General features: G+C 42.5%; 1 protein-coding gene across 6 annotated transcripts in view; it reads right to left on the reverse strand.

Moving 5' to 3' along the window:
• The window catches only part of KLHL3 (kelch like family member 3), a 121,193-nt gene that overhangs the window by 15,639 nt on the left and 90,126 nt on the right, over nt 1-15,428 (reverse strand). For all 6 annotated transcript variants that reach the window (XM_077768684.1, XM_077768688.1, XM_077768685.1 and 3 more), the window contains 3 exons: nt 5,139-5,256; nt 4,555-4,752; nt 2,749-2,850 (listed from right to left, as the gene is read on the reverse strand). In XM_077768684.1, coding sequence (XP_077624810.1) covers nt 2,749-2,850; nt 4,555-4,752; nt 5,139-5,256 — 418 coding nt within the window. The remainder of the gene's footprint in view (nt 1-2,748; nt 2,851-4,554; nt 4,753-5,138; nt 5,257-15,428) is intronic.

Consider the following 15,428-nt stretch of genomic DNA (forward strand, 5'->3'; position numbering starts at 1 on the left):
TCCCTCTCTCTCTGACCCTCCCTTGCTCATACTGTCTCTCTCTCTCTCTCTCTCTCAGAAATAAATAAAACATTTAAAAAAATAAAAAAATAAAATAAAATAAAGGCATCATTTCTGCCTGGAGCTGGACACGTGAGGCTTGACAAGGGGCTGGAAATCAGCATTTGAGCTCTCCCTAGAGCAGAGATTCAAACATGGACTCTCTCTCCTCTCTCTCCCTCCCTTCTGTGTGTATGTGTGTGTGTATGTGTGTGGTAGGGGGAGTCCTACCTCAACCTGGCCTCAGAGCTATCGGGAACAATGGAGTTATAACAAGGATCTCAAACACTAACTGTAGACTAAATAAACATCTCCAGATGCAAATCCACTCAATAGAGTTATTAATAAAATGAGGGGTTTTTTTTTTGTCATTTTGTGCTTTCCTAAGGGAGAAATACCAAAAATACAACTATTATTTGGAAGTGTGCAATATTTTTAAGTTTGAAAGAGGCTCAAACTGTGCTGTCATATCAAATGTAAAATTATTGGGGCACCTGGCTGGTTCAGCTGGGTAAGCATCTGACATCGGTTCAGGTCGTGGTCTTGTGGTTCGTGAGATCGAGCCCCACGTCGGGCTCTGCGCTAACAACTAGGAGCCTGGAGCCTGCTTCAGATTCTGTGTCCCCACCCCTCTGTTCCTCCACTGCTCATGCTCTGTCTCTCTCTCAAAAATAAACATTAAATTTTTTTAAATTATTTATTCTTCTATCATTGAGGCTGGTTTTGTTTTCTGCCTAGAGTCCTTTCCAGGGGCCCTTCTAAAAGAAAGGACACCTCCTTCCCAGTTCTGCCCTCACCTAAGCCACAGCATGGATTCCTGACCCGGGAGCACTTCCAGGGTCCAGGCTGCTCCCATGACATATGCTGGCCAAGATGCAACAACCTGCCCACCCATGTGCCCTATGCTCGCCAAAACCTAAGTCACTCGGGGAGCAGGAAGGCCTGGGGTGTGGATGAGATGAGGAGCTCTCGATGGCAACCCCAGGGGTCATTCAGACCAGAGAGCCACGATAGGGGACAGGGAGAAGGAGGCGAGTACAATGACAGTGTGGAGAGCCCCATCTCCAAGGCCACAGTAAAGCAGAGGCTCCTTACGATCCTCCTGAAACATTCTCACCAAAGCTGTGAGGAGGACGCTCTGCTGCCCCAAGGTGACCCACAGCCAAAGAGCTTCATATTCAGAATGGACAAGATCAACAAATTCCCAGGCTGACCTGCATGCCAACAGGCACGCTACAAGACAGCACTTTCTCCACACACAGAACATGCTCAGACAAGCCCTTGTCAAGGGGAGTATTTCAAATCACTACCATGAAGGCAACTTCTCTAACCCCCATCAACCATCCTAACCTTGCATCAGCTGAAAAAATACCCACTCAAGGTTTCTCCTTGAGTCTATTAACAGGGACTTGCTATTTTTAACCCCTACTCTATTGTTTGATATTCCTGGCTGAGGAACAAGGGGGGAAATGGGAAGGTGGCTAGACAAAGCACTTACGTTTGGCAGACAAATCAACTTCTGTTCCACCAGGAGGATGAGATTGCAAGAAACAATTTATCTTGATAGGAGGACAAAATCCTTTCACTCACCAAAATGACTGATTTAGTACATTAGAATAATATACTTCTAAATGAAAATTTATGCAATACTTGTACAAACCAAGAAATACAGTGAGAGAGAAGAATATTTCTATTAATATCTGTCTAATCACTGCACATTAGACTCTCCCCAGAGCAAGTAAGTGTGTTCCTGTGGATGCACAGGAGAGAGAGAAAGGGGGGAGGGGAGGGAGGGAGTGGGAGAAAATGCCTATACACATGTCTAAATGCACAGATATTCCAGCTCTATTCCCACTTTAGGAGAGATTAATGAATCAGTGTCATCCTATAAAGTATAACATTTTTTTCCAAATAACACTCTGTGCTTTAAAACATTGAATTCACATGTATTTATAAAATCCCTAATTAGCATTTTCTAATGGTCTGAAAGAGTGTAGCACAATGGAAAGGCACGGAGTTAGGAGTCAAGGACCAGGTGTGCTATTTACTAATGTCAGGCACGTTACTTGCCCCTCTGGCACTTCTTTTCCCCATCTGGACAATGCAGAGAATCTAAACCCTGCCTATCTCCTTCTAAAGGGTTTTGGGAACAAAATTTGTATATAAAACAGCCATTTATAAACTACAGAGCCCTGTCTAACTGGGCCCCAGACCTCACTACTCCCACCTGCCCCACTCCACACACCTTTCCTGACTTGAGCGGGACTCTGCTACCAACCTCTCCTGCAGTGACAGTAATCAGACCTAAGAAGACATGCCCACCTCACTTGAGGCTCTGTTAATGTGTTCATGTTGAACATATAAATAGGAGGCCCAAACTAATTAAACAAAATGAACTCTCACCCCCACCACATTATGCTCCTACATTCTATGTTGACTCTAGATTCCTCAACCTATAACACAACTGGTGACAAGTGGACAAAGCAACAGCTGGTGTTTCCTCTTAGGCTCTGCTTACTCCTCCCAACACAGCTGGTCACCTGCTAGCCTTGAGCCAGTAGCTGCACCCATCTGCACCTCAACTTTCCTCATCTGTTCCATCAGGATACCCGAACCTGACTCAGCAGTGATGGAAGGAATAGAGCCAGGGTGTTGGGACAAGACCTGGGCAGGGGCAGGGACAGGCTGCTGCCCAATGGTGTTTCTTACCCTCCACGACACCTACACCCACGCTGCTCCGCCGCGTGTTCATTGGGGCCACGAAGAACCACTCATTGGTCTTGTAGCTGTAGGCTTCCACCGATGCTAGGCCTGAGAGACCAGAGACTCATGAGATTTCTATTCATGAGAAGAGGCGAGGCCTCAACTGGTGTGAGGCTGGAGGAAGGTCGGAAACCTGGGGGTATGACTGAGTACCACCTCTACCTTGCCATGCAGCCTGGGGCACCTCCCTGATGCATGTTCACAGTATATCTACCTGAAAGGACCACTGAGGCCTGACTCACGGTGGGTCATGAGAGGACACAGGGATACAATGGAACTGCCCTGCAAATGTAACTCATTACATCTACTGAATGGAGTAAAAAACCTGAGGTTGCCTCACTTGAACACCTTCTTTTCTCTTCTCTTCCTCTACATAAGAAGCTAGAAAGCTGAAAACTTAGCTTCCCAGAACTACTAGGGGTAACTCAGTCAAAAAGGCCTCGGTAGAAATCTGATGGGCATTTCTGAAATAGGCTTTGTTTTTCTACACCAACTTGCTTGTTGCTACCTGGAACACAAATGTGCCAACTAGAGCTGTAACAGCCATCTTATGATCAGAAGGGCACAGCCAGGAGACATTTAAAGAACTCGGCCCCAATATTCTTGAGCAAGTAGATGAACTTAGCAATTGCCATCTCCTGGACATCTTCCTTCATGGGTAAAACAGGATCTCTCATTTGTTTAAGCCACAGTTTAGTGAGGCTTTTCTAGTTAGCCAAAAGCAATTTCTGAAAGAAACAATGCCCCACTCTCTTTTTTTGTCTTTCTTCTAAGGTCCTACCTACTAAAGGCAGCCTCTGAAGGGGACATAGACCCTAGAATTTTATAAGTGAGGCAAAAAGAAATGGAATGGTTACCAACTGGACACAAATGAAAAGTTCAGAAAAGTAAAAAATATTGTTTTTCACATCTCTGGGGGCATTTCAGTGTAACAGAGTTACTGTCTACAGAGATATCAACCTGGAGGTACAGGAGAGGTGAGATAATCTCTCCAGGTTCATGTCTACTTGTAGGTTCTGATTTGAACCCAAAAGCAACACAGAAGCCAGGAGCAAAGGAACGCTCCTGCAGTGGCATAGCCTGGCAAAGCTTCGTGGGGCAGTAGAAAGGGCAATGGGAAGAAGGGGAAAAATGGTTGGGGAAAGGGAGGGAGACAAACCATGAGAAACTCTTGAATGCTGAGAACAAACTGAGGGCTGAGGGGTGGTGGGGAAGAAGGCAAGGGGGTTGATTGGCATGGAGGAGTGCACTTGTGGGGATGAGCACTGGGTGTTATATGTAAACCAACCTGACAATAAACTATAAAAAAGTAAAAAATAAAACAATAATAATAAAAGAAAGGGCAATGCCAGCCTGAGCCAGGTCTCTTCCACGGCTGAACCCCAGCTCCCGAGTCCGTCCAGCAGAGGGCTCTGACAGTCTTGAGACGCCCTCCAGCTGAGCATGCTGTCATTCTAAGTCTTGTCTTTTGGCTCAAGTGAGTTCCCAAACAACGGAAAGGACTGCACTCCTTCTGAGTGCAGCATCCTTCCTAGAACCCTAGAAATGATACCATACACGTGGCAGTTATAGATTCCATGTGTAGGAGGGCCTGGCTCTGACAAACAAGGTAGGAGATGAGGAAGGATGAGTATGCTGTTGAGGTAACTGTGGATGGGCAGAAGTTTGGCCCAAGAAATGGCTGAGGAAACCAGGGTTGCACTAAGGGCATGTCCCAGGCTAGGAGGAGCAGGGACCACATCCTGGACCTACCAGTACTGCCATCAAAGCCCCCCACGGCATAGAGCAGGTCATTGAGCACGGCCGCGCCTAGAGTGCTCCGGCGCTCCTGCATGCTGGCGATGGACGTCCACTGGTCCTTCACACCATCATACACATCCACCGTCCGCACACGCAGTGAGCCGTTAAATCCACCCACAGCATACACGTGACCGGCCATGAACACCACACCTGAGGCAAAGGAAACCAAGGCATCAAGGTCATCTCAGGCAGCCGATCACTCGTTCTGATGAGTGACAATGGGGGAGCCAGGAAGTCACATGAATAATTCACCACAGAAAGTGATCTCCAACTTAAGAGAACAGGAAGTCACTGTGGGACTCACTGGATTTCTATTCATATATGCTTTTCCAAGGGTGTTTGATTCAAGCAAATAGTTGTACTAGCTTGAAGTACTAAGCACATAAGAACTGATCCCAAAAAGGGTAGCCAGAAACTGGGCAAGTGAGGAAAGTAAAGGAAGAGAGTCTGTAATACACAGATGTTTGTGGAAACAAGGAGAACTCAGGATTTCCAGCAAGACGCAGAGACAGGCTGGGGAAAGGCAGGCTGCTTACCTGCTCTGCATCTCCTGGAGGGAAGCTCAGCTATCTGGTCCCACCGGTCCTCTTCAAAATCATAGCATTCCACGCTGCGGATCGCCTTGGGTGCCTGGCCACCAACCACAATCATGACCTCCAGAAAGACAAATAGACATTGGCTGGGTCTCCCTCAACATGTGGATTCATGAATGATCAATCCCTGGCACTTCCACATGCCAACTGCCCAGGGTCCATGAGTGATATGACATGCCCACTGATGACACAGTTACATACATGAAGATGTTACTCCAAATCACAAACAGATAGACTTTTCTTGAAAAGTCAGTCCTAATGAACACAACTGTAAGGTCAACCCTTCACAAAGACTTGTGCTCAGGGCCATGTTGGTGGTATGTGTAGCCACTCAGGACATCTTCTACAACCTCAGTGCCCTCAGGGATTTTAGCCAAAGGACTCAATTTTTTAATCAAAACAAAATATTCCAAAATGCATATATAAACTTGAATATATTTTGGAATGGAGCGCAGAACTTGGATAAATGTTAAACTAAAATTACTTCAAAAATACTTCTGAATACACAGAGTACAGGGGAGCATTTAGTCATTGCAGTCCGGGACAAAATTGTGAAACTGCTTTGGGGTAGTTACCATAGAAATGTATTTAACTGATGACATTCTGAAAAATGCTAACAATATTATCTCCACAAGTAAGATAGTAGCCAGTCATTGTGCGAAATATCTGGTCATTTACTTGTCACATTAACTCTATGAGGTAGATGTTGTCTATATTCACAAATAAGGAAATGAAAGCTCAGAAAACATAAATAAATTGCCCAAGGTCATACAGCTGTGAGTGGCAGAACAGAGATTGAAAATCAAGTCTACCTGACAGAGAGGTGAAGGCAGTCCCACACCTCTCCTGCTCCAGAGACAAGGTCCACGCAAAGACAGCTCATTACGTCTGCAGGTCACTTTTCATTGGTGGGTCAGGAGATGAATTTTATGGAATGCAACCAACATACTTTTCATAGAGCAGCACAGAAAATATAGGAAGGGTGTTATTTCGTGAAGCAGTTGGCATGATTATACACACATGTATGTGTCTCCCGGATCACAATTGAAACAGATTTGTTAGTGTGGGGTATAGTCAGGAAAGAAAAAAACAGAAACAAAAACAAAAACACAAATGAAAGCCACTGTTTGGCTACAGTATGAGACCTGGAGCAGTTAACTGTGGTATCTCTATTGTTGTGACTTTGGTCAAATTGTATTAATTACTAAAAAATAAAGTAGCAAAGTTAACAATCGCGTATATATTTTAATAAACTGGTACAAATTCATGGTTGTCTCCGTAACAACATCACTCTCACTGTTATTCTAATAGGCCTTCTTACATGGCGAGTAAGGGGTAGAAGTCACAGGTAGCCCATCAATAGGATTACAGGACATTCTCATTACCTACGGCTTGTATTACATACTCCAGAGGTTCTCAAACTTCAGTATGCATCACTATCTCCTTGAGGGTTGTTAAAACACAAGCTTCTGGGACCTCCCTGCCAGAGTTGCTGATTCAGCAGGTCTGGAGTGAGACAGAGACTGTGCATAACAAGTTCCTGGTTGACGGTGATGCTGCTGTTCCAAGATTCATACTTTAATAACCAGTGTTTTAACCTTTGGACCACAGGCATTTGCTGATGTTGTTGCATTAACAATTTTTGCCATTATGAATTACCATAGTGCCTTTATTTCTCCACTACATATGTATGGGGAAAGGAGTAATGATCAAAATCCATGTGAGCTCACAGGAGTACATGTCTCAGGTGAACAGCATCCATCATATAAGGAACCAGAACTAGGGCTGACTGCTATTGCTCATCAAGTATTTATGTCCCAAGGTCCCAGATTCAGGCTCTCACCCACTGCCCATGTGGGTGGTCACAGCTGTATGTGATCAAATGTGGGTAACCAATGTTCAACAACTCAGAACTCAGTTCTGACTTCTGGGACATTCCAAAGGAACCCAAGACACCCAGTGCAAGCTTAGAGCTGCTGCTACTGTTTCTGGAAATAAACATTCTACATTTGACTCTCCATGACACAGCTCAGAGGGTCCACTGCTCTGTAACCAGAGCAGCCCTCTTCAGAGAAAACCTGAATTTGACATTATTTCCCATCTGTAATTCTTTGCTTAGAAAGGCATCCACGACGAGTCTAAGGGGGAGTTAAGGAACATAGCCTCTTGGCAAGCTTCAGACAATGTCCACCTTATTCCTCCAGGGCCGAAAGACTCACTGTACATTCTTAAACATGCCTAGAACTTGCACTGTCCTTCTAGTTTTGAGTTGGTAAGGCTAAAACGAGGCACAATACTGCAATGTTTTTCCATGAAATCTGGTTCTGGAGACTGGGTGAGAATAAAACCAGGTTTTAATTTTCTTCCTGCAGTGACCTCAGGCACTCAACACCTTCCATTCCCTCTCCTTGAAACATTCTCCCCCATTCCTTATCCTTCTGCTCTATATTTTCAGGTTTCAGTTTGTGTGTCACCTTCTCCAAAAAGACCTTTCTGATCTCAAAGCTGAGTTAACGTCCTTTCTCTGAGATCACACACGCCCTGTGTTCTCTCATTAAAACTGGCCCACACTGTGCTCTAACTACCTAGTGACCTTGTCTCCCTGCCTAGACAGTGAGCCTAGCCAGGGCAAAAAATCTATCTGTCTCAGTCACCAAGATAACCTTAGGGCCTTCTGGTGTCAGGTAAAAGTAGGACTCAGATATTTATTTGGAATAAGAAATGAATGAATGGCAAGGAGCATATGTAAGAAACCAAATTTAAAAAAAATACAAAGTTAAATGGAAGAAAATACACAATCCAGAATGTTACTTGCTGGGGTTAATATATGTTAGCCACCATATTAAAATTCTGGGCATACAATTTGAGAAGAAAAGAAATAAAGGGAGAAAAATAGAGTTTTTCCCGTCTTTTCATTCAACTACCAGAAGAAAGACAGTTTATTCTTTGTACAAGTTATCAGGCTTTCCCTGTAAAAAAATAAAAAATAAAAAAAAAAAAATGGGCAAAGCTTTCAAGGAACCTCACCATGCCCCAGAAACCATCTTACACCAGGAGTAGGGAGGTACATTCTTACTGGAGAAAAATCCAGCATACGTCTCTTGAGAATTGTCACAGTTACACAGAAACAGTATTATACAAATGCAAAACTTTCAATGTGAAGGTAAAACCCGATTAGAAAGACCATAGTAATACAGGACAAGGTTTTCAAAATGAATTTGCTTTTGAGCTCATAAAGCCACTGTTGAGGGACAACTTTTAACATTCAAACCTTATACAATAATCTGGGAAGAGTAATTATGAAGTTGTGTGGAGCAGGACCACTGGTTTCTGAAAATGTGGAGATGGCTCAAGGAGGAAATGCACTTTCTGCTTCTTTCACAGGCCTAAAAAAGCCAATTTCTATGCAGGCTTTGCAAGAGGCAATCATACAAGGAATACTATACTCACTGTGTGATCATGCAGAGTAAAAGAAATAAATTTCCTATCTTGAATACTAATGGTTGGTTGTTTCCATAGATACCTGATCCTAGCAACCAATTAGACAAAAATGAGTATTCTCCAAGTCTACATGCATTACATCTTTAAAATTATAAACCTCTAGCTACTTAGGAAGATCATACAATGTCAAGGCATGAAGACATTTAAACAGTTCTCTCCTGCAAGCCCTCATTTTACATTTCCAGAAAAACTCAGCCCCACAATGTTCAACAGGCATATTTCTTTCTTTCTCCAACACCCCTAAGTCCGAAAGATTTGTAATGCCTATAATAGAAACTAGTGAAGCAAATCAGCCCATTTATGATCATTATTTTTAACAGGTATCCTTTAAGGTAAACCTGAGGAAGGTCTACCACGGGTCATAAGGGAGTCACAATAAAGAACTGGTTCCAGGCTAACAATTATGCTAGACCAAGTATAATTTAATCACGTTCAAGGAAGGCACTGTATTTGGGAGTATCGCAGGCCACTGCAGGGTCTTAACCCCAAGTCTCATCTGTTACTGCGTTGAAGGCTGCAGAAGTTCTGATGGATGGAGAGTTCTGCTTGACGAGATACAGGTAAGCCAGATCTCAACTGTGGGTGGCATGGCTCTTGGACAACTCCCAAGGAAAACAGTGTCATTGTGGAATGTCCAAATGGCCATTTAGGGAACTTAGTGAGACCATGGAAAGACTACTTGATGATTCCTTAGGAAGAAAATTTCACTCCCAGCCTACCAAGATGGTTTTTAAATAAATATACAAAAAAGTTATATAGAAAAAATATATATCCAAATAAATATTTAGATATAAATAAACCATCTAGCAGCATGATTGGGGCAGCGAAGGCATGGTAGTCCCTCCTCACAGTATGACAACCACTCTGTGTGAGAACCAGGAGGTACCCGGGACAAGCCAGGAAGAGGTACATTAGGTGAACAGAGCAGAGTCTTCTGGCTCACTTGTGAGTCAGGACCCTAACCTCTAAGTCATCAGACTCTAGTAGGGTGGGAGGAATAACCTGGGGTCTGTACACTTTTTTCATCAGGCAGGGGTGGAGTGTGTGTCCAAACTCTGTTCCATGACCGGTGAGCTGGGCAGAAGGCAGGCCCAGCCAGTCGGTCCCTCGGGCCAGGGCAGGAAGCGAGACTCTCTCTTACCCTGGTGCGTGGGGCCGCAGGGCTAACACCAATTCATCCGAGGAGCACGTTGAGGTCGAGGCAGAAGACGTGTCCCAGCAGGTTCCTGAGCAACAGATGCTCTAGGCAAGGACCGACAGTCAAAGTGCAGAGACAATGGAAGTTGGAGAAGCAGCAATGTGAAAGCAAGACCCAGGGAAGACAGAAGTGAGAATATGGACTTTGGAGTCCTGCACATCTGGGCTCAAATAGGAGCCCAGTCACTAAATAGCTGTGTGACCATGGGCAAGACATTTAGCCTTGCCAAACCTCACTTCTATTACCTGTAACATCAACATAGTAGGATGTTTCTCTCGTGAAGGTTGGGAGCCTTAAATGTCATAAAGCACTTATCACAGAACTTGGTAAATTGTATACACTAAATATTAGCTTCTAGTCTTTGATCAACATCAACATCACTACTATTGTTTACAGCAGTTGTTAAAAAAACAGACTCCCAATAAATGGTAGAAAAGGACACTTACATGATCTGTGAACTGAAGAGTGAACACCACTAATTCCAGGGTGATGATGGGACTTTTTGAGGGTCCCAGGGTGTTTTCTAGGTGTGGCCAGGGTCTATGTGAAGGATCAAGATGTAAGAGGAACAGCGCCCACCCAGGGGCCTGGCCCAGGTGAGAAGTTATCCTACCTACCCTGCCAACAGCCTATCTCCAACACCATCTATTGAAAGCAGGACAGCCCAAATCGGGAAGAAGCTGCCTACTTCTGGCCCAAATGGCTTTTCAGTGTCATTTTTAAACTGCTGAATAGAGATGTCACTTGAACTGAAATGACAGTGCAAAGTGCCAGGCTCAGTACCTTCTCCAAAGGTTCATTTGCATCTTGCTGGGAACTCAGTTCTCTGCTGCCATCTGTGAAACAGGGTAACGTAGGAGTGTTTTTGAGTGACTGGGAGACAGCCTCTGGTTGTCCATAGCAACTCAGCTTTGGGGAAGGACTGGGCGGTGAGTGTGTGGGAGCCCAGATGATGCTATTAGCTGTTCCAGCTTGAATGTGTCAGTATGATCTGTACATATGTGGCTCAGGAACAAACACCCTCGTTTGCCTCTACAGCTATCTCAAGGCAGAGTCCTATTTTTTTAAGGGAAGGGGCTTGGCTGCAAACAGGTTTGCTGCTGAGAATTGCTGGAAACAGGACAAATCTCTCTCTACCGCTTTGTTTCTCAAAGACTGCTCTGTCAGAAAGCCTATCTGGGCTGAATTCATGAAAGCACAGACCAGCCTGCCCTTGCAATTCCTGTGGCTATTCCTATAGTCCAATTATCTCCTTATTTCTCTTCCTCCACTTATTTGGTCACTTACATATTTCTATCTTACTTTCTCAGAGGACTTCTTAAAAGACTCCAAAGGGCAGGAATTGAGAGAGTTTCTTTCTACACAGTACCCAGCAAAAATGTTTTTGTGAAATGTGGAGGCAATATAATAGAACAGTTAAAAGCACAAGGTCTAGCATCAGTCATCCTGGGTTTGAATCTCAGATCTACTATTTGCTAGCTGTGCTTTAAAGATACATAACAAATTATTTGATACTCTTCCACTCAAAAGATGTCACTTAATTCACCTTCCCTTGAGTGTGGGCTGGACTTACTGACTTGCACCCAGCAGATAAAATACAGCCTAAGCGATGGGACATCATTTGGAAAACAGGTTGTAAAATGCCTACAGTTTCTGTCTTGAGCATGCTCTCTCATTGTCTTGGTGTAGAACTGCACATCCTGGGGGTAACCAGCTGCCACATCATGAGGACATGTGGGCAATTTAGGGAGAGGCCGACAGCATAAGGAAGTGAGCCCTACAAGCAACTATGACAGTGAGCCTAGAATCAGATTTCCCCCACCCCGAAGCCTTCCCCCTGCTAAACAAACAATCCTGGAGAGAGAGGGCTGCAGACCTAACAAAGAGCTCAACTACAAATTTACAAGAAGCCCTAGGCCAGGATGACTCAGCAGAGACACTCGGATTCCTGCCCATGGAAACATGGAGATAATAAACCTTCATTGTGTTAAGCCACCAAGGTGTGAGGTAGTTTGTAATGCAGAAATGGATAACTTAGTACATAATGAGTAGGTGACATAACCCAAGATCCAATTTCTCATGTGTAAAGTGGGGATAACTAAGATTATGTAAATCCTAGGAGATAATAAATGTACATCACTGAGCCCAGTGATTGGCATATTCTGAGTGCTCACATTAAGGGAGTTATCATTATCTGCTATTATCATCAGTGTGGAGTTAGTAGTGTACACTGGTCAAAAAGTACAGGTTTTAAGTCAGCCAGGCCTAGATACAAATCTTCATGCTGCCACTTAGCTGTGAAACCCTGGGCTCATTCAATCTCACTGAATCTCCAACATGGAGTCTTCTCCAACATTAGAACTTCCAGGGTTGTTATGAGGATAAAATAATGTATATAAAGTGCTTTGCCTATAACATGAGGAAACCGTATTTAAACAATCCTTCTTGTGTCATCATGAAGGCCTTTGATAAGGACAATGGCCCAGGGAAGGACCAGGTGTCAGGTGTCAGCTCCTAAAGAAAGCTTTCCCCAATCCCTCATCCCTCTCCATGTTCCCAGAGTGCCCTACCCATACCTCCAGCATGGCACTTACATGGTCCATTGTAATTGTCCTTTTACAGGTGTCTCCTTTCCCCTGAACATGGAGCACTTTGAGGAAGGGACCAATTCATCTGAGGCTTTAGCACCAAGCCCTGTGCCTGGCAATTAGTGACTTCTCATTGGAAGTATGTTGAATGAATTAATAAATTAATGAGTTAATGCATGCATGATGGTTTATTAGTTTATTACTGGTGGGTGCTATTTCTTTATTATGATTATCTCCATGCTTCAAAACCTATCTAAACCCCCAGGAACAATAACCAGATTCATTCCACACCAGACCCGTGGGCTGAACCAAATGTCCTAGGGTCAATCTCATTAGTGATCAAAGGAGAATATGAAGTAGGGCATAAATCCTCACTAAATTCATGCAAAAAACACACATATGAATGCTGACAGTATTGGAAAACAACTAGGGTTCATAGAAATGGTCAATACTAATCTCCATGAGGTTTTTTTTTTTACAAATAGTTTATTGTCAAATTGGTTTCCATATAACACCCAGTGCTCATCCTCACAAGTGCCCTCCTCCATGCCCATCACCCCTCCNGATAGAAATGGTCAATACTAATCTCCATGAGGTTTTTTTTTTTTACAAATAGTTTATTGTCAAATTGGTTTCCATANATGATCTCGCGGTTCGTGGGTTCGAGCCCCGCGTCGGGCTCTGTGCTGACTGCCAGCCCAGAGCCTGGAGCCTATTTTCAGAGTCTGTATCTCCCTCGCTCTCTGACCCTCCCCTGCTCATGCTGTCTCCCTCTCTCTCTCTCCTAGAAATAAATAAAACATTAAAAAAAATTAAAAAAAAAAAAAAGGAACCTTGACCCTTATTTCACATGCCATACTAAAAAGCAATCTTGAAATGGATCAAAGACCCAAATATAAAACCTAAAACATTAAAATTTCTGGAAAAAAGAGCATAGGAGAAAATCTTTGTGATCTTAGATTATGCAAATTTTTAGATAAAAGACAAAATACATAAATTTTAACAGAAAAATTTTTGACATAATTTAAAACTTCTGCTCTCCCAAAGACACTGCTAAGAAAATAAAAAGATAAGGCACGGTTTCGGAGAAAATATTTGCAAAATATAGATTTAATAAAAGACTTATATGCACAATATATACAGGATTCTTACAACTCAATAAGAATAAAATAACTCACTTTTTTAAAGGGGAAAAAATCTGAACACACTTCACCAGTGAAGATATATAGACGGCAAATAAGCACATGAAAAGATGCTCAACATCAGTAGTCCTTAGAGAAATTAAAATTAAAGCCACACATAGCTACTACAGTAGCTAAAATATTTTAAAACAGATAATACAAGCAGTGGTAAGACTGTGCAGTAACTGGAATTCTCATACCTTGCAGATGGGAATGCATAATGGTACAGCTTGAAAAATAGTTGTCTTGAATGTCTTGAGAAACAGTTTAGCACTATCTTATATATTTAAACATATACTTACCAGCAATCCTATTCCTAGGTATTTACCCAAGAGAAATTAAAATCTAAATCCAAACAAGGATCTGTAAGTGAATGTTCAAACAGCTTTATTTGTAAAAGCCAAAAGTGGACATCCATATATCCATCAACCGGTAAATGGATAAACAAATTACAGGACATCCATGTGATAGAACATTACTCAGCAGTAAAAAGAACAAATTCTATATACATGCGACAACATGGATAAATCTCAAAAGCATTATGCTAAGAGAAAGAAGGAAAGCTCAAAAGACTTCATATGGCATGATGTCATTTATATAACATCCTAGAGAAGACAAAGCTAGAGGGACAGAAATCAGATCATTAGCTGCCAAGGCATGGGGGAGGTGGGTATAAAAAGGGGCTTGACTATAGAGCGGCACAAAGGAACTTTTTGGAGAACTTAAAATATTATATATGTATAATATATAATTGTATAACATATGTGATTTTAATTCTTCAAGCCAGATACATTGATAAAATATTCTATATTTGATTAGCATGTTAGTGAATGACTATACGCATTTCTTGAAATTCATCAAATTATATCCCTGAAAAGAGTGAATTGTAATTGTGTATAAATTGTAATACCTCAATAAAACTAAATTTAAAAGAAAATAATCTGGGATGTTGATAATGGGGCAAATGATGCATGCGTGGGGGCAGAAGGTATATGGAAATCGCTGTATCTTACCCTCAATCTTGTTGTCAACCTAAGATAGCTCTAAAACTATAAAGTCTTAATTTGAAAATAAAAAGTAGTAAATGTATTGGAAATGCATCTCTTAATGAGATGAGTGGGATGGTATAGGGCTTTAATTAAAGGAGATCTTGATATTTTAAAAAATAATAAAAAAAAAAGAAAGGAATCTTTTTCGTCTGTCACCCAAACCCGAAAACTTGTCCCTGGGAGGCAATCTGGTATAAAAGAACAAGCACAGACTTTGGAGTGGAACAGACCTTGGTTCAAACCTCAGCTCTGCATTACTAGCTGTGTAACTGGGCAAGCTACTTAACTTCTCTGAGTAAACTCAGTAAAGGAGGGATATGAATAGTGCAGCCCAAATATTGTCATGATTTAATGAAATCAAATGTTCCTGTGATGATCCTCAAAGTGATCGTTTCCCTCAGCATACCCCACTCTTCAAACCCACAGTGGGGATTCCCTCACTAATTTAAGTGCCCAAACAGTAGTGATAGAGGAGAGTTTGAGAAGCAGGTTGGACAATATAACTCTAAATCATTCAGTGATTAAATTAAAGTAAGGGGAACAATGAAGCAAAGAGCAGCAATGTCTTTTTTAAAATTCCTTCAGCAGATTCATAAGAAGTCTTGATTCCAGTTACCTGCAGAAGTCTACATGCTCAAGGATCTAAACATTTTCATTCTGAAATTAGTGTTTCTCAAGGAGTAGAGGGGACAGTAGGACAGCCATGGTCTCATGGA

Source organism: Crocuta crocuta, unplaced genomic scaffold (genome assembly GCF_008692635.1).
Source record: "Crocuta crocuta isolate KB4526 unplaced genomic scaffold, BGI_CrCroc_1.0 scaffold64, whole genome shotgun sequence".
Lineage (NCBI taxonomy): Eukaryota > Metazoa > Chordata > Mammalia > Carnivora > Hyaenidae > Crocuta > Crocuta crocuta.